At 46.1% G+C, this 21,716-nt stretch overlaps 2 protein-coding genes across 3 annotated transcripts in view; one reads left to right on the top strand and one right to left on the bottom strand.

Moving 5' to 3' along the window:
• The first annotated feature begins 1,229 nt into the window (after positions 1-1,229).
• Positions 1,230-8,735, top strand: zgc:172076. The gene is made up of 9 exons (XM_066648389.1): positions 1,230-1,263; positions 2,902-2,948; positions 3,650-3,848; positions 5,838-5,998; positions 6,278-6,410; positions 6,663-6,819; positions 7,320-7,443; positions 7,524-7,713; positions 8,515-8,735. Exons 1-9 carry the CDS (start codon positions 1,230-1,232, stop codon positions 8,673-8,675), a joined length of 1,206 nt encoding a protein of 401 aa, XP_066504486.1. The 3' UTR covers positions 8,676-8,735.
• A 1,321-nt stretch (positions 8,736-10,056) lies between these two features.
• The window catches only part of mark1 (MAP/microtubule affinity-regulating kinase 1), a 33,731-nt gene continuing 22,071 nt past the window's right edge, over positions 10,057-21,716 (bottom strand). Inside the window, exons 9-18 of one of the 2 annotated variants that reach the window (XM_066647288.1) lie at positions 21,300-21,419; positions 21,050-21,149; positions 20,793-20,905; positions 19,598-19,751; positions 19,231-19,412; positions 18,540-18,637; positions 18,195-18,362; positions 17,710-17,973; positions 12,807-12,851; positions 10,057-12,176 (exon numbers count right to left, since the gene is read on the bottom strand). In XM_066647288.1, coding sequence (XP_066503385.1) covers positions 11,834-12,176; positions 12,807-12,851; positions 17,710-17,973; positions 18,195-18,362; positions 18,540-18,637; positions 19,231-19,412; positions 19,598-19,751; positions 20,793-20,905; positions 21,050-21,149; positions 21,300-21,419 — 1,587 coding nt within the window. In that variant the 3' untranslated portion in view covers positions 10,057-11,833. The remainder of the gene's footprint in view (positions 12,177-12,806; positions 12,852-17,709; positions 17,974-18,194; positions 18,363-18,539; positions 18,638-19,230; positions 19,413-19,597; positions 19,752-20,792; positions 20,906-21,049; positions 21,150-21,299; positions 21,420-21,716) is intronic. The other variant, XM_066647289.1, reaches the window with a different exon arrangement.

The raw sequence follows: 21,716 nt of genomic DNA, 5'->3' as shown, positions 1-21,716 counted from the left end.
TCTCTGGTGGTTACCTGCTTTACTCAGCATGTGATGTGTTAGATTTGTAGAACAGAGAAACCACAACATGGAACCGGTCACACCTGCCATTCAGCACAAACTCGTACACACACACATACACACACACACACACACGAGATGACTCAGCAATTCCACTGTGGTGTGAAGGCTTCTCGAACATTGTCTTCTCAAAGCAGCACATCTTTGCTTCTTTTGTTTCAGCACAAATTCAGTCTGTGTTCGGTCAACACCTGACCGTGAAGAGTATCAATAGAGTATTGCCCCCTCTCTGCCCCCAACTTTACTGCAATAAGTGTCCCCTCTTCTGAGAAAGCTGCCGTCTAGAAGTAACAAAACTGATGCAGTTCAGCCTCGAGCAGCAGTGAGGACGGGTAAAACTCAGCCCAGATACGGAGCCCCTAAAATGACACAGTGACTGTTTTTATTAAGATGTGGGCACAAATAAATACATTGAGGCCATGTGATAATAAAGAGGAGGCCACAAAATAATACATTGTTGAATGGACCAATAGAAACGCTCCAAAACTACTTTTACATTGACTTCAGTTGGAACGTAAGAAGATGTTTTCTCTGTAAAGTGGCTGTTTTGGAGATAACGCTTTGTCACTGTCCAATGAAAAACATATCTTGTGGCCTCGATGTTATTTTGTGGCCACGCCTTAATAAGACATCCACCATGTTCTGAGGACGTGCTCCGTCACTCCAGAAAGCCCAGCGCTGAAGGGTTTTACGCAAATGGCACCGTGCCTGTGGACGTTAAGCTCATGTGCAGCTGCTCCAGCGTTCCACTTTAAATCGTGATGTTTTTATGGACATTACATCAACACTTTGTCCAGTTGAACGTGTCCACAGCTGCTGCGTCATAGAGTGGACTTTATAAAAGTACAAAAATTAGCCGTCATCAAAACAGTCGACCTTTGACCTTTTCAGAATGAGAGAAATCGCTCGTCTCGCCAGGTCCAAAATCAGATATGACACATCTGTCAGAAAATAGGTGCATTATTCAATCCAAGAAACACGACACCAGCCGGACCAGGGCTTTGTGTGAACCAGGGGCAGAGGGACAGTCAGCGCTCAGATGACAAGACCCCCGGCTATTCATAGATCTTTTGTTCAACACCGAGGGCAGCTGTCAGGAGCCGCAGAGCTTCGTTCCGCGCGCAGTGCGCTTCAGACACTTGTACGGAACTGGACACCAGTGAAAGAGGATGTGGAGAAGAAAGAAAGTCTGTTTTATCAAACGTAAGTGTCCTTTACTGCTCCTTCATTCTGGATGGCGTTAGTGATACTTTAATCAGATCAACAGAGCGTTTACGTTTCTGAAACTAAACAGCGTAAAGATTTAATTAAGGCCTGGGTTAATTCCGTTTTAATACCTGGTGAAGCGTGACTTTCATCCCCAGAGCTGGATACGGAGCTTGTTGTCGGGCCGAATGCTGATTTGGACCAAATATTTTCCATAACACACTTGACATCTGGCCCGTAGGTGGAGCTGGAGCCAGCGAGACTCACCCAGAATCAACGGCGTTATTTAAGGCCAAGTGTGGGCCATAAGGGAGCTGCAGATGCGCCACACTGGTGCCACATGGTCATTGCTGTCTGGGATCTTTCTGTGATAAAGTTCTGAACACTGCTTATTGGCGTTTAACACCATACAAACCATAACGGATTATATCATCACTGTCCAAACAAAAACATATCTCCAAAATAGTACATTTACAGAAGAAGGAATAAACCTTCTTAACTATCAACGGAAGGGCGTCAGGGTGTCGCAGCAGGTAGTGTCACTGTCACACAGCTCCACACAGTCCTGCTCCGGGTGACTGTCTGTGAGGAGTGTGGTGTGTTCTCTCTGTGTCTGCGTGGGTTTCCTCCGGGTACTCTGGTTTCCTCCCACGCTCCAAAAACACACGTTGGTAGGTGGATTGGAGACTCAAAAGTGTCTGTAGGTGTGAGTGTGTGTCGCCCTATGAAGGACAGGCGCCCCCTCCAGGGTGTATTCCTGCCTTGCGCCCAGTGATTCCGGGTAGGCTCCAGAACCACCGCGACCCTGAACTGGATAAGGGTTACAGACAATGAATAAACTTTAAATGAATATCAGTGTAAACAGATTTAGTTCCCAGTAGCTGTGGAGTATTGCTATTGGACATTCATCATGAAATTTAGTGAAAGCACAGCTGCTGTGTTTAAATACTGTAATAAACAAAAGACAAAAATCGACAAATATGATGTGTGTTTATCTTAAGACAGTGATGATATGCTGCTCCTGTTGAAGGTAAAGTAATTAGACAATTGCCTCAAGTCATTTGGAACTGGACTTTGTCACAGAACCTAAGCACAGATGTAAACATCAGTGTGAACCAGGCGCTAATGACCACAGGAGCTATTCATGACCAACGTCTGTTAAACGGATGTAGGCCTAGATACCTGCCCAAAATTGCATAAATGCCCGAGTCACTATGGAGCATTTTAAAACCAGAAACCGGCCTACCCACTAAACCTGAACCCTAGAGAGCACGTACTTCCCTCACTGCAGACAAGACGAAAAGTCCCCAGAATAAAGCAGGAAGTGAAACTAAAGCCACCAGCTCCTGCTGATGCTGGGTTCACCTACAGACACAGACTGCAGCTCTGCAGCAACCACCGTTCATCAAGGTGTGATACATATAAATGCCCTCCAAATTAAAGCCAATGCTCTGTAGCTCCGAGCCAAAACAATAAAAACTAGTGCAGTTCAGTAACTACCTCTAAATCACACAGTGTACTCCACACAGCAGACCCCAACACCCCCTGTACTTTTAATCCAGACTTATGAAGCTGGACTATATTTACACGTTGTTGTCTGTCGCACTCGTTGCTAATGTCTGTCTTTTGTCGCAGCTCCAGCGGAGCACCCTTTGGAGGCGAAGTACAGGCCTTTGCTCGAGGTATTCCCCTTTTACACAAACACCAAACCCATCTACGCTGCGAAACAAGAGGAAAGTCCCTTTCTGAGGGGGAAAAACACTAGCAGAGAAGTGTCAGTAGAGCTGCTGTCGACTGGATTAAAACCCCTCTCACACATTTGGGAACATCTCTCAGACGTAAAGTCACATTAACGTAAGCTGCATTAGACTATGTAGCAGTACCACATATAAACATATGAAGCCTAGTTTCAGAGCGATTCCTCATCTGTGACAGGAAAACAACACCATTCCCTCATTCACAGCACCGAGGGTTACAGACCACTGTGTATTTTGTTGTAAAATGTACTATAATACATCATTTAATATTTAATTTATCTGCTTTATAAAGGAGAAACTACAGAGATACTAAAGGAACATTAGGTATGAGTTGGTATTTTTGCTCCTGGGCTCCCCCTACAGTCACAGCCTGTTATTCACTCGTAAAGCACCGTCCTGAAATCATGGAGGACGGGGAGGGAGTTTTCCTCCTCTTCTCTAAAATGTTACATAGTGCGGTTTCTGCAGTGCTGAGCCCGAAGTAGCCACGGCAGAGGCTCTGTTCTTTCTCTCACAGCTCAGAGGTGCATCACAGTGATCCTGAGCTTGTAGCATGAAGGTGAAAATACTCCCTAGTGTTTCTGTGATGGAGATCTTGCTTTTTGTCTGTACTCTGCTCCTCTCAGAGCTTGATTCCCCCGGACCCCATAACCAAGCTGAAGCTGAAGAGGGGCTCCCCCACAGAGGAGTTCCCAAGTCTGGACGGGAACTACACCGCCATGGCTCGAGTGCTGGACCTGCGCACGTACACGCGGCAGTTCAACAGGGCCACGGAGAGCGGGGTTATCTTCGATGACATAATCCGTCCCGGCCTGGAGGACCCAGGTGAGACACCCACAGAGGGACATCCCTGGTCACATGACACACTGAATTTCGAAGTAACAATCAGTTGTTAATACAGCGCCTTTTCTACAGGGCACACCTTTTACGGCACAACCGTTTTCCGTACGATCCAAGAGTTTTCAGCCCTGGTCCTGCGTGAACACACCCACCTCAGCTCTGAAAGGACTTGATCATATGAGCTGATTAGGAGAGAATTAATTAGAAGTGTGTAGGGACCAGAGAGACCACCAGGATGGTCAGGACATGGGATACTCCAGGAGCAGAGCTGGAAACCATGGGTTAAACCCCCTGGGGGAAAAAGACACAAACAATCAACCATTAAATCATCGGTGCGCCCACATCTACATTAGTGCCTCGTCAGAACAGCAGCCACGGTGTGAAACTCCTTGTGGCTGAACTTAGTGTTACAAGAAATGTTGAGTGAGCGGGTGTCCTCAGACTTTTGCCCGTACGGTGGTTGCTTTTTTAGTGCACTCACACACGGAGGCGTCGGAAACATCACACTTGCAGTTCTGCAGAAGTTGTTCATGGCGTGGAAGCGTGACTCACAGCTTCCTCAGCACCGCTGACTTCATAGCGGTCGGTGTTCCTGGGGTGTGGCGGTGAGCACCTGCCAAATGTGGTCAGAGGAAGGGCGAGTGAAGTGAATAACACTGATGATCTGTTTATAATGACACCTTTAATAATACTGGGATATTTCAGACCAAACGCCACAGTTAAAGCGTCCGCTCCGATCCAGGAGAGCTTCTGTAGCACACGCTGATGAAAGAGTTAATGCTTTAATAGAAAGGGGTCAGAACCGTAGCTCTTCTGTCGGATCGGCGCCTTGTCTCCCGTAACGCATCAGTGAGCCTGATTCACCATTTCTCCTTCTTTAGAGCACCCCATAAGACCTGCTGATTTGGAGATGCTCTGAAGAAGCAGAAGCAGTGGAAGAAAAAGGAGCAGAAGAGAAAGAAAGAAAGAAAGAAAGGAAGAATAGGAAATAAGCATTAATTCTTTAGGGAAATTAATTCTCTGCAATAGGGCGGCACGGTGGCGCTGTCACACAGCTCCGGGTGACTGTCTGTGAGGAGTGTGGTGTGTTCTCCCTGTGTCTGCGTGGGTTTCCTCCGGGTGACTATCTGTGAGGAGTGTGGTGTGTTCTCCCTGTGTCTGCGTGGGTTTCCTCCGGGTGACTGTCTGTGAGGAGTGTGGTGTGTTCTCCCTGTGTCCGCGTGGGTTTCCTCCGGGTGACTGTCTGTGAGGAGTGTGGTGTGTTCTCCCTGTGTCCGTGTGGGTTTCCTCCGGGTGACTGTCTGTGAGGAGTGTGGTGTGTTCTCCCTGTGTCCGCGTGGGTTTCCTCCGGGTGACTGTCTGTGAGGAGTGTGGTGTGTTCTCTCTGTGTCTGCGTGGGTTTCCTCTGGGTGCTCGGGTTTCCTCCCACGCTCCAAAAACACACGTTGGTAGGTGGATTGGAGACTCAAAAGTGTCCCTAGCTGTGAGTATGTGAGTGAATGTGTGAGTGTGTGTGTCGCCCTGTGAAGGACTGGCGCCCCCTCCAGGGTGTGTTCCTGCCTTGCGCCCAGTGATTCCAGGTAGGCTCCGGAACTGGATAAGGATTACAGACAATGAATAAATGAAATTCTCTGCACTGAACACATCCATGCGGTGAACACACAAACACACACTAGTGAGCAATTCTTCACACCTGGGCCAGTGAACACACACACAACCTGAGCAGCAGGCCACCAACCAGCTCAGTGACCAAAACATTATGAACATCACCATGTGGCCCTTGTCAGCGTGGCTCAGATGCTTACGCTGAATATTTCTCCTGATTCCAACATAAAAAGTGTTCACCTGCTGCTTGATTTACACACACTTTACAGGTGTCATAACAATCAGATCATTAATATTATTCACTTTGTCAGTGGTATTGATCTTTTGGGGGTGAATATATATTTCTTTATTAATTCCTGTGTGGATTAGGGACCCCTGCTGGACCCCTGACGGTGGGCTGTTTGGCTGGAGATGCGCAGTCCTACATTCTCTTCTGTGACTTTTTTGAGCGAATTATCGAAGTCTACCACGGCTACAGAGTCTCCAGTGACGTCACACAAGAGAGCGACTTCAACTACGACAACCTGAAGGTGAGCGTCCGTTCTGTCCACTCACTGACGAAGCTCACTGACGAAGGGGTGAAGGACAGCGCTGTATCCTCCCTCAGCTTCCACGGCTGCAGTGCCCTTGAGCAAGACGCCTAATTCCCAACTGCTCCCCGGGTTCTATGATGTCTGTGTGTGTGTGTGTGTGTGTGTTTGTTCAGTGCCACAGATGAGTTAAATACAGAGGTACAATTTTACTGTACATTGTGAAAAGTCCTGTCAAATAGCACACATTATATATGATGTGTGTGTGTGTGTGTGTAGGGAGGTGATGACCTAGATCGTGTGTATGTACAAAGCTGTGAGCTGAGTGTTTCCCGCTGTGTGGAGGATTTCAGCTTCCCCACGCACTGCAGCAGAGGAGAGAGGAGACAGCTCCACACTCTGGCCATGAAAGGTACTGCACCAAAGCCCACCCTCACAAGAACATTGACCTGAAGGGGCCACTGTATCCAGCGCAGGTCATGATTTGAAACTTTACAGTTAGTGAGGGACAGTTAGTGTTGAGGCTCATGTTGAGGCTCATGTTGAGGGCGGTTTGAAAGGAATCTGTGGTGCTTCACAAGCGTTGGAAGAAGCATGAGTTCAGTCCAAAGACTTTTCAAACGCCCACATTCAATTCTAACATGCTTTTGAAATGGTTTTCCAGTTCTGGACCAACTGAGCGTGGAGTTTCCAGGAAAGCTTTACTCTATAGACGACCTCAACACGGAGACGGAGGACAAAGGGATCGTGATGGACGGCCCGCCTGCTGCTTTAATAAAGACCGGCGTGGGACGCGACTGGCCAGACGCACGGGCTTTGTGGTAAAACTGAAGATGCTCGGGAAATGCCTTGAGCCGTGCTCTTTCTCTAAATTAAAATGTATGGCCAAGTGTACGTACACAACAGCTCATTTAGGATTTCTTATTAAAGTAAATGTCAGCTCATCTCATCCTCCAGCCTGGTGCTTGGTATTAGACAGAGGAGCTGTGGAACTGCATTCTCTGGAGTGATGAAGCTCCTCTCGGGTGGATGGGTGATCCAAGGGCATTGACAATAACTGACCTCATTTGGTTGCCATCAAATCCTCAAAGAAATGTTCCAACATCTAGTCTAAAACCCCAGGAGATCAGACACGGTTAGAAATGACCTATTGATGGTGGTTTCCCAGACAGGGATTAAGCCTAGTCCTGGGCTACACTGCTGTTTGAACTGTGATTTCCATTGAAAAAAACCCCAGTATAATCCAGGACTAGGTTTAATCCTAGATCCTTAGGGTTTGGAACAGCAGGAGGTCACACACTAGCGGTCCTTTGTCTTGCAGGGTGAGTGACGACGGGACCCTGGCCGTGTGGGTGAACATGGAGGATCATCTCAGGCTGGTGTCGTCTAGAAGTGATGCCAACATCCAGGAGGCATTTGCGAGCATCTGCATCAGTGTATTAAAGGTGAGGCTCAACTACAACGCATTCCCACTATCCACAAAAACAGAAGACCGTGCCTTGGTCACGTCCTAATTTCCTCACAGATGGAAGCTCTGTATAAGAAGCTGAGGCATCCCTTCGTCTGGAAGCCTCACCTAGGCTGGGTGGTGAGTTCTCCCGCGGAGGTGGGGACCGGGCTGAAGGCCAGCGTCACGGTCAGGCTGATAAACCTGGTCACACACAGACGCCTGGACAACATCCTGGACAGGCTGCGGCTTCGCATGGAGACGGCACGTACGTAACTCTGATCTGAACCAGTGCCTCCTAACCTCCTCCTGGAGGACCCTAACTCTAACTAGAGCCCAGTCTAAATCCCGGGTCTGGTCTCATGGATTTAGGGTTAGTCCAAAGGGGACATAAAGCTTTTTAAAGGGGACAGATTCTTCCCCTTCTCCACAAACGAACACCTGTGACCTGCTTTGGTCAAAATACCACAAAGATCAAACACAGCAGGTTTCAGCACCTGTTCCTTTAAATGATAACGAGCCGCTCGCTGTTCACCCCGACCCCGAGCGCACAGCAGTGAGGAGCGAGGAGCAGAAGCTCTGGTTTTTAGCCGTTTTCACTCTGTTCTCTACTCAGATTTCGCTTCGCTCTTTGTGTCTGTTTTGTTCGGTTTAACTTCATCTTTGCGCTCTCACATAAATGCAGGTCCAGCGCTGTGATTGGACAGGATCAGACGAGGGGGCGGGGCAATTGTAAAGTCTCTGCCTTTAACGCAAGAAGCAGATGAGAATCAGAACTTCTCGTTTTGTGTTCTCTGTGTTCTCTGGTTTAGGCAGCACAGAGAAAACTGAATGGGTTTATTCTTTATTCGTCCCACAACACCCCCAATCTATGGAATTGAAGGCTATGAGGTGAGACCAGGGATTTAGACTGATTTAAATCTCATAAAAGGTTGGTTACCTGGCTAATAAGCTTGGAGCAGGGAGCACACTCCAGGACCAGGTTAAGAGAACTCTGCCTGAAGGTCATACGCAGCTGTTGGGAAATCTAAGCAGCGGCTGGTGAAAGCGTTTCTCTGTTCTCGTGCAGACTTGCCTGGATTGTACAAAATAAGCAACCAACCCACCATCGGACTCACGGAAGTGGAGCTCACACAGTTAGTGGTGGATGGAGTCAAGCTCCTCATCAGAATCGAGAAGAGACTGGAGAACAACGGAGGCATCGATGACCTGGTGCCTGCGCAGAAGTAGAGTGGTCACTAGGGAAAGGCCAAGGAGTGGAGAATCATTGGAAAACTATATAAAACCCTTCACTCCATAAACAGTGTGTTGGATCCAATATTTAATTAATGCACACACACACACTTGTGTGATCCTGCTGGTGTGGGTTTACCCATTTCCTAAAGCTTTCTAAAAAGGTTGATTTATACTTCTGCGTTGACATCGCCCTGCAATTACACCGCCACACCACTAGGGTGGTCTAAATCGAAATCGAAATCGAAAACATCTTCCTCTAGACTGTGTAATATACAACGTAGCGGTGTAGTAGAATTACTTTTATAAATCGCTAAAGTGCACTATTTAGGGAGTAGGTCGTTGATTGGAACAGAGCAGAGTTTACATGAGGTGCCAAGAAAGTAACTAATACAAAGCCGGCACGTTTTTCCCAAGTGTTATCGCTTCTCGTTGAGTTACGTCTGTATTTTCCCCTCAGTTTAACATTTCTATTCACCCCTGACACACCATGTGTGAGGAAATCTCTTGCTATAAATTAGCAGCTGTCTGTGGTCTCCATGTTGTGGAGAAGAGGTTCTAGTATTAATGTGGTTCAACATAAACAATGTCCGTCCAACCACTAACGAATCACAGTCGTTGCGGATGCGTATTTACATTTCTGGAGAGGTACGTGGCTTACGCCGTAGGGTTCGCGTTGATTCAGAAGTATAAAGATCAATCAACCATAATCCCAAACTAACTGATCAGCAGATTCATCAGGAGCAGAGGTGTACATTCATTCATTTTTTTAAAATTTAGAATATATGTAATTATATTGATTATTGGTATTTTTTCATTGAGATCTTTAGCTTTAGGAATGGGCGGTGGATGAAGAATGAGTTCCATAATTAACATCATATACAGCCTACACTCTTAACAGAGGTGGTTCTTCAAACGTTCCTTAGTAAAGGCTATGGTTCTGTAGAGAACCACGAACACTCCAATTGAACTAATTCTGCATCGTGAGAGGGTTCCTCCGACTGAGGGAAATGACATATTCATTAATGCAGCACCTTTTTTGAAAAATGTTTTACACGACTCTAAAAACCCTCTGCTATCGTTAGTGTCAGGTTAGAAGGTGCCGTACAGAACCATGTTCATGAAAATTAACAAACAACCGTTTACAACTCCAGTCTCCTTCAGTCTGAAAGAACATTGAGTCAAACAGTGCTTAGTTCTCTGAGTGTTCATGGTTTTATATATTTTTTTAAGAGTGTACTGAAGCAAGGCTACTGTCTGTTTTTCCTGAAATCCCAAGAACACATCAGAAACAACCGTTTTAGTCATAAACTATGTTCAGAAACAATAAGAAAAGAGCAATAAAGAAGCACACAAGATTTCGGCTCAGAAACTCCTTTCAAGTAAGCTTTAATGTGCACCAGTGAGACTGAACCTGGACCGATCTGACGTTTCTGAGAAATGTACAGTACTACGTTGAGAGAAGGGCTTGCGGGGGCGGGAGGGATGAAATGACTGGGTAAAAAGTGGCGGGCGTCAGAAGGTCGCTTGCATTTTTAAGTAATTGATCTGCCAACACCTTTCACACCACTTTTCCAAGCAGCTCTGTCCTCTAAGGCAGCGTCATCAAGCATCTGCTCAGGAAATGTACCGCTACAACAAGGAACGCAACACTTTCAAGTGTCAGATCACAGCTTAAACCTCTTCAAGATTCTCGAGAACCACTCATGGGTATTTTTTAAATAAACTAAAAAAGAAACTTCCCAATATTTCCCTTCAAAAGTGTGCAGTCGGGGACCTTATTTTCCATCAGCGTTACAGTAATACAACATGAGAAGCATTGCACATTCAACCCTCATTACCTCAGTACAAAAGAACAAGTAGAAATGCTCCAGCACAAGTGGTCTTACACATCATCATCATCATCGTCATCATCATCATCATCATCGCCTTATCATCGTCATCGTGGTCATCGTTGCTGTCACTAATTACAAAAGGAACAAAATTACGATACATTTTCGGAAACAAAAAGTCACATCCTACTTCCTTCACATACGGGTGACATTCTAAGGAAGATAAAGCCGCACATTAAAGGCATAAAACGGTGAGACAAATAAACTCAGAGTCTTCAGGGAGAACAGGATGAAAATGAGTCTCAAAGAAATGGCAGGGGTTCTTTCTCCAAACCCTGGTCCAGTCCTGACTCCGCTTCCTATTTCAGTCACATCTACTACAGCATTTACGGTCCTCCTGAACTTCAAACACTAACATTAACCCTTTTAGCGCAGGCTTAATGACAGAATAAGTGCCGCGCTCGTTCACCACGCTCCCACGGCTCTGTGACGGGGGTTTCACTGGTGGGAACGCGGGGGGTGGGGGGTGGGGGAACTTGTGGGAAACTTGTGGGAAGAAAAAAAAACAAAAAAAAACTTGTGGGATGTTGGGGTGTGCACAACCTTTTTTTCCATAAAACACTGTTAATTTAGTAACGTCCCGATGTTACGGCCAGGTCTACATCCTGCTGAGGAGTTTATTTAAAAAAGAAAAAAAACAAAACAAAAGAGAGAGAATATAAAAGAATCGTTAAAATAACGTCACGTGGTGGAGTGGGAAAATCTAAAAGGAACGAACGAGGAACAGGAGAAAATAAACTAAACAGACGTTACAGTTAGACACATTTAACATTGATTTTCTGTACAGAACTCCAGACTTTACAACACCTTCAGATTCTTAGGCTGAAAGATCCTTGTATTATACAACTCTATGAACAATTCAGCAAAACATTCTGTTTCGTAACTGTACATGTGGAAAAAGTAGCGTCTAAAGTCTCTGTGTTACCTACAAAGGTAGTTCTGCTGAAGGAGCTCCAGGAACTCTGCTGACCCTGGAGGGTTTCGTCATCTTATTATTGCGAAGATGGTTTTCCTAACCGTGCGTGTGAATGCGGGGCTTGAGAGCAGGGTGGGGCTGGGTACTGGGAAGGGGGATCTTTTTCCAACTCCTTTATCTTTATCTTCTTCTTCTCCACTGGCCAAACAATACAGCAGTAGCCTCAGAAAGCAGTAAACTCAAATGGCGCCCGACCGCATCTTGAACGTGTGTGTCACTGTACTATCCGCACATTTCTTCGTGCGTTTGCTCCCTTTGTTTATTCGTCTTCACGCTTCAGAGCTCCGTCACAGCTTCATCTCGTTGGCGATTTTGGACGCGATGTTCTTGAAGGCGATGGAGGTGCCCGAGATGCGCTTGAACCGAACGCCGTTGAGAGAGAGGCGCGGCAGCTTGCACACTTCCATCTCCCACTGGACGAGGTTGTCCTGGCGGGCGTCGCCGTGGACGCAGAAGAGCAGGAAGCGCTCCCGCTGCTCGTAGTCGCAGTTGTTCGCCTCCAGCACCTTGCGGATCTCCCTCATCATGTCTCCGGGCTCCATGGACGACGTGGTCTTCATGCTCCAGGTGAAACGCAGCGATCGTGGCTTCGAGTCCCGGCTCTCCTCTTTGGGTTCGCCGGAGCCGCTCCTGATGACAGAGAGAGGACGTTAGCCTTCCATTCAGAAATGATCCTTTCTCTGAAGAAAATTCACAGATGAATTTGTCCCAAAAAGAAAAAGAATGACAGCTGACATTGTATCATCATTCTGTAGCTGCATCAGGCTCAAACTAGGATTAAGTTCAAAATCCAATACGTTTTGTCAGCTCTCAGAATTACCAGGTCGTAATGAGCATAATGCAGACTACAGAATGACACCAAAATTCAGTGGTCCTTTTTAAATACGTTATTTTTTACATATATTTAAGCTATTTTAAGTTGCAAAGCAGAGATGCGTTTGTAGCACAGGACTCTGGGAAACAGCAGCTTTCCTGCAAACACCACATGCAAAAATACCACAGTATGAAGGAAGACAGCGATGAAATGATCAATGACAAATGTCAGTCACACTGTAAGAGACACACACTTCAACACATGAAAAGCCTTCCCTCGTTAAAGCTCTCAGGCTTAAAATGTAAAGCCCTGGTGTTTTACAGCAGCTCTGTTACAGCACCGACTCCAGACCGAACCAGAGGCGCAGAGATACATTTCCCAAAACCCAGTCTTGACAAAGAGGACCTCCACTGTCACTGTTTCACTGACATCCAACAACGTCTCACCTCAAGCTGTATGCTCTGCCCCTGGCCTCTCCTTCACTGGGCATCCTTAAAGACAATCAAGAGTTTAGAGTGAGACACAGAGAGCAGTGGGAGACCAACCAAGGCCACAGACAGCAAAGACCTCCAGCACATATTGGAGATTAATGAAGGAGTGGATCCAGCTCATCTTCAGAAATAAACATTAATCACAGTGTAGGGATGTGCACAAGTGCTCGAGGACGTGGAGAAACCATCAGGGTATTATTCAAACCATGAAATCAACATGGGGTTCTTTGTTAAAACAGCAGAGAAAACACAGATGTAGCTTCGTCTGTGGACGGGGAAAGCTTTACTCGAGTTTATGAGAAATTACCAAAAATGTTCTTTTTCCGAAACACGATCGCCTCAACATTAGCAGGTCATTAACCCCTGCCGCTCACTGTGCACTTTTTAAGCCCAATTTTAACCATGATTTCTGTCCTTTAACATGTTTCAATAACAATATGATTTCTAAACACAATATTTTCTATATTTCAGTTTACACCATTTACATCTATCTACATCTGTCACGGACTGACGCTCATTACAGGGCACTGCTCTTAATTTTAAATTTAGTTTAAAAATATAAACATTGACCAAGCCGAGAGGTTTACGTTTGATGGTGATGTCATGTTTCTTGTTTGTTTTGGGCAGTTTTTCTGTGTCCTGGCCGCTGTTTACATCAATATGAGATTAATATCGTATCGACAGAGGTTTATATTGAAATATATATTATGACATTAATTTTGGCCGTATCGCCCAGCCCTAGTTTAACAGTTGAAAACATTTTCCTGGTTAGGAGGTGATAATCTGGCCGTGTGAGAGCAGCACCAAGTCAATCCTAAACCTTCTGCTCGAGCTCCCAACAGATCGGTGGCCTTCCCATATTTTCAAACATTTGATTTTTGATTGGGCAGCACGGTGGAGCAGCAGGTAGGTGTCGCAGTCACACAGCTCCAGGGACCTGGAGCTTTTGGGTTCGATTCCCGCTCCGGGTGACTGTCTGTGAGGAGTGTGTTCTCCCTGTGTCTGCGTAGGTTTCCTCCGGGTGACTGTCTGTGAGGAGTGTGGTGTGTTCTCCCTGTGTCTGCGTAGGTTTCCTCCGGGTGACTGTCTGTGAGGAGTGTGGTGTGTTCTCCCTGTGTCTGCGTGGGTTTCCTCCGGGTGACTGTCTGTGAGGAGTGTGGTGTGTTCTCTCTGTGTCTGTGTGGGTTTCCTCCGGGTGACTGTCTGTGAGGAGTGTGGTGTGTTCTCCCTGTGTCTGCGAAGGTTTCCTCCGGGTGACTGTCTGTGAGGAGTGTGGTGTGTTCTCCCTGTGTCTGCGTAGGTTTCCTCCGGGTGACTGTCTGTGAGGAGTGTGGTGTGTTCTCCCTGTGTCTGCGTAGGTTTCCTCCGGGTGACTGTCTGTGAGGAGTGTGGTGTGTTCTCCCTGTGTCTGCGTGGGTTTCCTCCGGGTGACTGTCTGTGAGGAGTGTGGTGTGTTCTCCCTGTGTCTGCGTGGGTTTCCTCTGGGTGACTGTCTGTGAGAAGTGTGGTGTGTTCTCCCTGTGTCTGTGTGGGTTTCCTCCGGGTGACTGTCTGTGAGGAGTGTGGTGTGTTCTCCCTGTGTCTGCGTGGGTTTCCTCTGGGTTACTGTCTGTGAGGAGTGTGGTGTGTTCTCCCTGTGTCTGCGTGGGTTTCCTCCAAAAACACACGTTGGTAGGTGAATTGGCAACTCAAAAGTGTCCGTAGGTGTGAGTGTGTGAGTGAAAGTGTGAGTGTGTGTTGCCCTGTGAAGGACTGGCCCCCCCTCCAGGGTGTATTCCTGCCTTGCGCCCAATGATTCCAGGAAGGCTCTGGACCCACCGCGACCCTGAACTGGATAAGGGTTACAGATAATGGATGGATGGATGATTTTTGACTGAAACTGTGAGCGAATCTGTGCGTGGAAGCACTTCAGCTAACAGCAGCCAAGTCCTCCAGTGTGCGCCAAGCTTCAGGGAACTGTTAAAAACACATAGTTAAGGACGCTTTTAAGGAGACATTGTTAAGAAAGAGTTTCCAAAGACGCACTGTTAAATGTGAGATGGTCTGGTGTGGCTTTGTGGCTCACAGTGGCATGTTCCTCTAGCAGATGATTGCCAGGTTCAGAAACAATGAAAATATACATCAATCATCCATAACATTACAACCACCTCCTTGTCTCTACACTCATTCAGTGAGGACCAGTACAGAGCAGGTATTATTTGGAAGCGGATGTTTTTGGTGGGTGGACTGTTCTCAGTCCAGACACTGAGGGGGTTAAAAACTCCAGCAGCACTGCTGTGTCTGATCCACTCTACACCAGCACAACACACACTAACACACCACCACCACGTCAGTGTCACTGCAGCACTGAGAATGATCCACCACCACATCACACCTGCTCTGTGGGGGTCCTGAGCAGTAAAGGTCAGTGAAGGGTGAAAGGGGGCTGACAAAGTATGCAGAGCAATACAGCGGGTTACAGTCTGTAATTTTAATACTACAAAGGAATGTTGTAGGGTGAGTGGAGCCGAGAGCATAAACAATGGGTCGGGTAAATATCACAACGAGCTCGAATGCACATGGCCCTTCTCTTCTGGTTAAAAGCATCATCTTCTTCCTTTAAAGCAGCAGGACACAAGGGAAAATACAGAAGCCTGCGAGGGTCATTCAGCATTCCACAAACTGACAAATACACTGAGACTCATTCAACACAGGGGTCCCAAATTTACCACTGAATTTCTGCTAAACATTCAAAGGGACGGCAAAGGGGTCTTGGCATCAGCACGGACGGGTCAGTGGGGTTCAGTCAGCTGCTCGTGCACATGTTCCTAAGGGAAGAGGGCAGGTCTCTAGTGCTGGGAGGAGGTCTCTAACCAGGCAAGAGCTAAAGTATCAACGCTCTGGACCCGTGGGGAGGAACTGCACGTCTCAGTAAAGTCACAGAGCTACACTCACCTCTGCGATGCTCTGAAAGACAGAGTTCTACAACAGAAGAAACACACAGCATTTTTCAGAGCGAGTGTGTGGCATTAATGGATGTTGAAGAGCAGTTTTAAAGCACTGTTTAAGCATTGCTTTGAGAATAAATAAACTATGGATAGGTTCTTTACACATAACCACAGCTCATTTTCAGTCCAGTGTTATTCGAGGTTCTCGCCCAGTTCCTAGAGTTAGAGGTTAATAAATACTTCATTATGTTAAGTCCAGTGTGCTGTAGATTTAACGAATCCATCGATCAGGTGACCCTCTGTAAACACACTTTGTTTTTTTGTATTTATTGTAATTTATTTGAGAATATTAATAATAATCTGAAGTGTCTAAAACTTTTGCACAGTACTGTACATCATCTCCTGTCCGTCATTAAACCCATGTATTCACAGCTGCCCCCTAGTGATTGTACATAGACACTACAGCTCTTAACACAATAAACGTATAAATCACAACACAACACCTCGTGTGTTTTAAAGAAAACTAACGCAGGAAAAAGGGTTTCACACTTTTGTCAAGACTCAGTCAGACACTCTTTCTCTCATGAGTACAGTGGTTAGGACTAGGTGGTTTATTGCAAGCAGTTTTATGTCATCATCAAATCAGCGTCCGCTGCAGCACTGTGGTCGAGTGTGGCTCTCGTCTGCAGATGGGGGAGGGAAACGATGGCCTCGTCACAGACGCTGAGAAAAGCAATTGACTGATAAAAATCGAGTTTGTTTTACATTATGCCCTTGAGAGAGTGTGTGTGTGTGTGTGTGTGTGTGTGTGTGAGAGAGAGAGAGAGAGAGAGAGTGTGAGAAAGTGAGAGTGTGTGAGAGTGTGAGAGAGAGAGTGTGTGAGAAAGTGAGAGAGAGAGTGTGTGTGAGAAAGTGAGTGTGTGTGTGTGTGAGAGAGAGAGTGTGTGAGAGAAAGTGAAGAAGTATCTGACCCTGCAGTATAAAGTCCATATATTAAATTAAGATATACTCCGAGTGCAGGTCTAGTTTTAAAGGGGAGTTTAGATTGCTCAAACTTTCTGCGTAAATAAAGATGTTTTAATATTAAATACATTAAAGATTAAGATTGAACAAGAAGCCATTACACAAAACCGTTCTGAATAACTAACGTATGCATGTTACATTGCTTTCTGTTTTTCCCAAGACACTCAAAACGTTTCTGTTGTTTTCCAGATTTATCTCAAATTGATCTCAGATTAGGGCTGTGCTGTATAGCACCGTATTTAAAAACATGGACGGTGTCTCAAAATGAGGTAAATTTCGGTTCTCTGTCTTTAAGAATATGGCCAAACAATTTTGTGCATTTAAGTCAGCCACAGGGGGGCGCTGTGGAACCTCACTGACTGGAGATGTGACATTCTGAAAACGGGTGGAGAAGCCAAGCCCAGTAGCCCATCGAAGTGAGTTTATCCCTGAGCTTGGGTTAAGAGTGAGAGAGAGAGAGAGGAAGCAGGATAAAAACAGATAAAATACTCAGAAGAACCCTCGCTCGACTTAGCGCTCATAGCTATGAGGCTTTATCCTCTAATTATGTGTGTGTTCTGAGCCTCCGTTCACTGGAAAATTTTGCTGTGGTGTGGTGTGCTGTGCTGTGCTAAACCAAGAGCCTGTTAGCGCCAGCTCTGCTTCTAAACAGTGTAGAACTATCTTGGTTCTTACATTTCTCAGAAAACCCTTCACTCGACTTTGTGCTCACAGATATAAAAGGCTCAGTGCAGCTTGACAGTGTACCCCCACCCCCCACCAGCTACACACACACACCACGGTAATACCATATTTACCACGTTATGTGGATACCGCTCACTTTTAAATGAAGCTGATTCTAAAGTCGACGGCTGTCGTTAACAACCGAGGTCTGCCCTCACTGTGAGGGTGTGGTGATGTCCACTCACCTGCGCACAAATTTAGAAGTGATCTTGCTGATGATGCCAGTGGAGGTGCCCCTGTGAGCCTGGGCCAGAGCCCCTGTGTCGTGGGAAAGTGTGGGCGAGGCCGGGGGCCCGTTATAGGTGGCGCTGCGCCGGTCTCTGAGCTGAGCTCCGTGGAAAGTGCTGCGGCTGGAACTGCCTCGAGGGAAGCGCGTCCGGTCGGGAGTGGAGCTGCTGATACTGTGAGCTGACGGAGACGCTGCTGGAGCTCGAGTACTGGAGCTAGAACTGGGGAGAGAGAGAGAGAGAGAGAGAGACAGCAAGAAAGAAAAGAGTAAAGGAAATGAGAGAGCAACAAGGAAATCAAGACTCTGGCAGGTGCTGAAGAGTCAAAAACCTGCTTCTTCTTTGAGAAAACACTGCATTAATCATTTAAAAGAATACACTCGAAGCTACAGTTGATGTGTGATATTGTCGAGCTGCTATTAGGTGACGTAATGGCCTCTCACCCCTTGTATTCAGTGTTGTCGTCGATTGGGGGCAGTGGAGATTTAGAGGGGTGGCCTGAAGCAGACATAGACTTCACATGACGTGGACGAGTAGACGCCAGAACACCAGAGGAAGAAGGTCCTGGAGACACAGAGGAACCACTTCCGGAAGCAGACATTTCTGTGAGACTGAGAGAGAGACGTAGAGAGAGATAGAGAGAGACGTAGAGAGAAAGACAGAGAGACGTAGAGAGAGAGACAGAGAGACGTAGAGAGAGAGAGAGAGAGAGAGGGGTGTGGGGGTATTAAAATGACAGAACCATGACATTGAGCACTCCTGGTGCAGGGCAGAGTACTACAGCTCACCTGCTGTCTTTGCCATTGGGGATGGCAGAGTAACGATCTGTGCTGGAGCGCTCACACACATATGTGTTCCTCCGTGTCATCCCTCCAGATGCAGTGTTCTGAAAAACAAGCTCAGTCAGTCTCCTTGAAAAAAGTTCAGTACTAGACCCCCCGATGCTAACCATCTTTCTTTAAAAAAGGGGACATATTTAAAAAAAAATAAATCACTTGCTCTCATTAATGACTGTTTACAATGATTTGAGAATCTAAAGCCCACCAACCCACAAACTGTGAAACAAGACCACCCAATCATGGGCTGCCTAAGTAAAAAAATAAAATGAGAGTTTATTATTTAAGAACCCCACCTCTAGCTTGATACTCTCCAAAGTTTAGGTGAGAGCACAAAGACGAGACTAAACACAGCAAGACCTGAGAAATACGAGCCCTAAGTAAAAGTGAAGAAAATGAGAAGAAAGAGAACAGAGTGAAAACGGCTAAAAACCAGAGCTTCTGCTCTTCACTCCTCACTGCTGTGCGCTCGGGGTCGGGGTGAACAGCGAGCGGCTCATTATCATTTAAAGGAACAGGTGCTGAAAGCGGGCGTTCTGAACAGGGGCTGTTTACACAGGGGGAGAACACTGCTGTGGGGCTCGGGGGGTTTGGACCAAAGCAGGTCACAGGTCTATATCTATATATTTAGACTTAGTCTTACCCTTGAGGCCATGGAGTTAATCTTGCGCTCCTGAGAGGTCAGTGGTGACACAGCCATGTCCCCTTTTGAGCTGGAGGTTGGGAGCTTGCGAGCTGCTTCCCATTCCTCCTTTTTCTCTCCCTCCACACTGTTGGCCTGCACCCGTTTGGTGTAGGATACTCCCGGGGGGACGGAGGGGGCAACTGTGAATCACACATACATTCGTATTATAAATTACAACCTTCTGAACTACAGTTACACCCTTTAATCCCTCCTCACACTGCATCCCCTTGTTTATCTACACTTCCTGCAGTGCCACCGTTACTATGAAATCTATTCTGGTGCTTTTATAAAACGTGAAATGTAGAAGGGTGTGGGTCAGACGGACCGTGGTCACTGTAGCGCCGCTGCTTCTGTGTGGCTGAAATACTGCGCTGCACTTTGGTGTGAGCTGGAGACTGTGAGGAGCTGTTGTTCAGGTCACTGCTGGGTCGTGGCCTCTGACACAGGTTTGTAGTGGACAGTGACTCGCTCCCTTCAAACTGACAGAAAAAACAAAGGCAACGGCACTGTGTAAACAGTAAATCAACATTATTGACAGCTCTTTACATAGGAGACTAGTTAGTGACAAAACATGAGGAGTAACTAGATCTATTTCCTAAAGTAGATTTATTTAAATTGTACCCAAAAAAAACACCTTTTCAGTAAATCAGCTCATTGTTTTGGGGCTTTTTAAAGCAAACCAAAGCACACACTGAAATAAAACAATCCAGTTAGTTTCCTGTGGACTTCGCAAGAGGGATAAAACCATTTGCATATTTTGCTGCATCTTAAATAGAGTGCAGAGAGTGTAGAATTACCCCCATCCTCCGAGTCTCTCCAGTCACAGCACTGGAGCCATGAGTGCAAAGACGAATTTAAAAGAAGCAAAATAAACACAACAAGCTCAGAAAAAAAGAGTGTACGAGTAATAACTGAGAAAACAAGAAAGAAAACCAAGCAAAAACAACAAAAAAGCCCAGAGCTTCTGCTCCTCGCTCCTCACTGCTGTGCGCTCGGAGTCGGGGTGAACAGCGAGCGGCTCATTATCATTTAAAGGAACAGGTGCTGAAAGAGGCAGCTCTGAACGGCGGGAGAACACTCAGAACTGTGTTCACTTGTGGAAGGAAAAAAAAGAGTAGAATAGGAGTTTTGAACAAATTAGTGAGAGGTAATGCACTTTCAGTCCATTACATTTTAACCATTTCATTTCTGTTTAGCTAATTGTTTTTATTAGTTAATAAGTAATTAATTAAACACTAATTGTTACTTTAAGACATTTTAGACCAAAAGAATCCATGATTTCTGGAGGTAAAAACTTCAGTTCCTGCACTGACTGAAGCTGTATGTTTTAAGATGTGCTCCTGCTGTTCTACTCCTCCTATTGTGTGGAAGTAGCTGTTTTAGATCTCCTACTCTAACAGCAGGAGTAGTGTTGTAGTGCAATTATTATTTAACCATTAAACGTCTTATTTAAACATGAATTCTGTCTACGCCACCCACCTCTGGACACTGATCGGAGTAAAACTGAGCCTGGTACTTGCCTCAGCTTGTTTTCTGCCCAAGAGCAAGTAAGTTGCCATGATTTCATCATACTTCTGTCCCACTAAGGAATCGTTGATCTCATCTTTGGGAAAACCCATAGTGATCATCAGATCTGAGCGAGAGAGAGAGAGAGAGAGAGAGAGCCTCTATAAGAATTGTATACAGAATGATAAACTGTAAACAGAGACAGGGCTATAATTGCATCTGTGGAGAAGACAAGCTCTGTGTGTGTGTGTGTGTGTGTGTGTGTGTGTACCTATTCGTTTAGTGTCACTGAAATCAGGTTCAGGCTCTACATAAGGTTTAAGCTCCTCCTCCTCGTGGCCCACATTCATCCAGCGATCTTTCATGATTTGCTGTGAGAGAGAGACACAAACATTGATCAGCCAACACACACACACACACACACACACACACACAAACCATAAGATAAACCTGAGATGTGTCGGCCATGAGAAACATCACAGCATAAGAGTTTTCTCTGTGGCTCAGAAAAGCACACACACCTCTAGACTGCCGCGTTTGCCAGGGTTCAGCACCAACAGCTTCTTCAGTAGATTTTCACAGTCCGTGGACATGTAGAACGGGATGCGGTACTTCCCTCTCAGCACTCGTTCTCTGAGCTCCTGTGAAGAGAACATTGACCAGAGTCAGTTAAAGCCCAGCTCTGAACAGCATCGTAAATGCAAACACACCTAAAGAGAAGGAATCAAACACTCACACTGAGGCTGAAAAATACATCACATTCAAATCAAAATCACAGTTTAAAAGAGCTTTGGAAATTAGTTCTGTGTCCAGTGAAATGGGCAGTGGATCTGGTGTGGGGTCACGCTGAAGGGTTTAGTTATTACTGGTGAAGATGTGTGAATGCAGGGGGATTGGTTAACCGTGGTTAGACAAATCCCTATTCAATGTAGTCCCCG

The sequence above is a fragment of the Hoplias malabaricus genome, chromosome 16 (genome assembly GCF_029633855.1).
Source record: "Hoplias malabaricus isolate fHopMal1 chromosome 16, fHopMal1.hap1, whole genome shotgun sequence".
Classification (NCBI taxonomy): Eukaryota; Metazoa; Chordata; class Actinopteri; order Characiformes; family Erythrinidae; genus Hoplias; species Hoplias malabaricus.
The sequence above is the reverse complement of the archived record's forward strand: the minus strand, read 5'-3'. Positions and strand labels throughout refer to the sequence as shown.

Coding starts and splice junctions, on each gene's coding strand:
- zgc:172076 (XM_066648389.1), top strand. CDS start 1,230: ATGTGGAGAAGAAAGAAAGTCTGTTTTATCAAAC. Junction 6,820..7,319: donor CCAGACGCACGGGCTTTGTG/GTAAAACTGAAG, acceptor TTTGTCTTGCAG/GGTGAGTGACGACGGGACCC. Junction 7,444..7,523: donor TCTGCATCAGTGTATTAAAG/GTGAGGCTCAAC, acceptor ATTTCCTCACAG/ATGGAAGCTCTGTATAAGAA.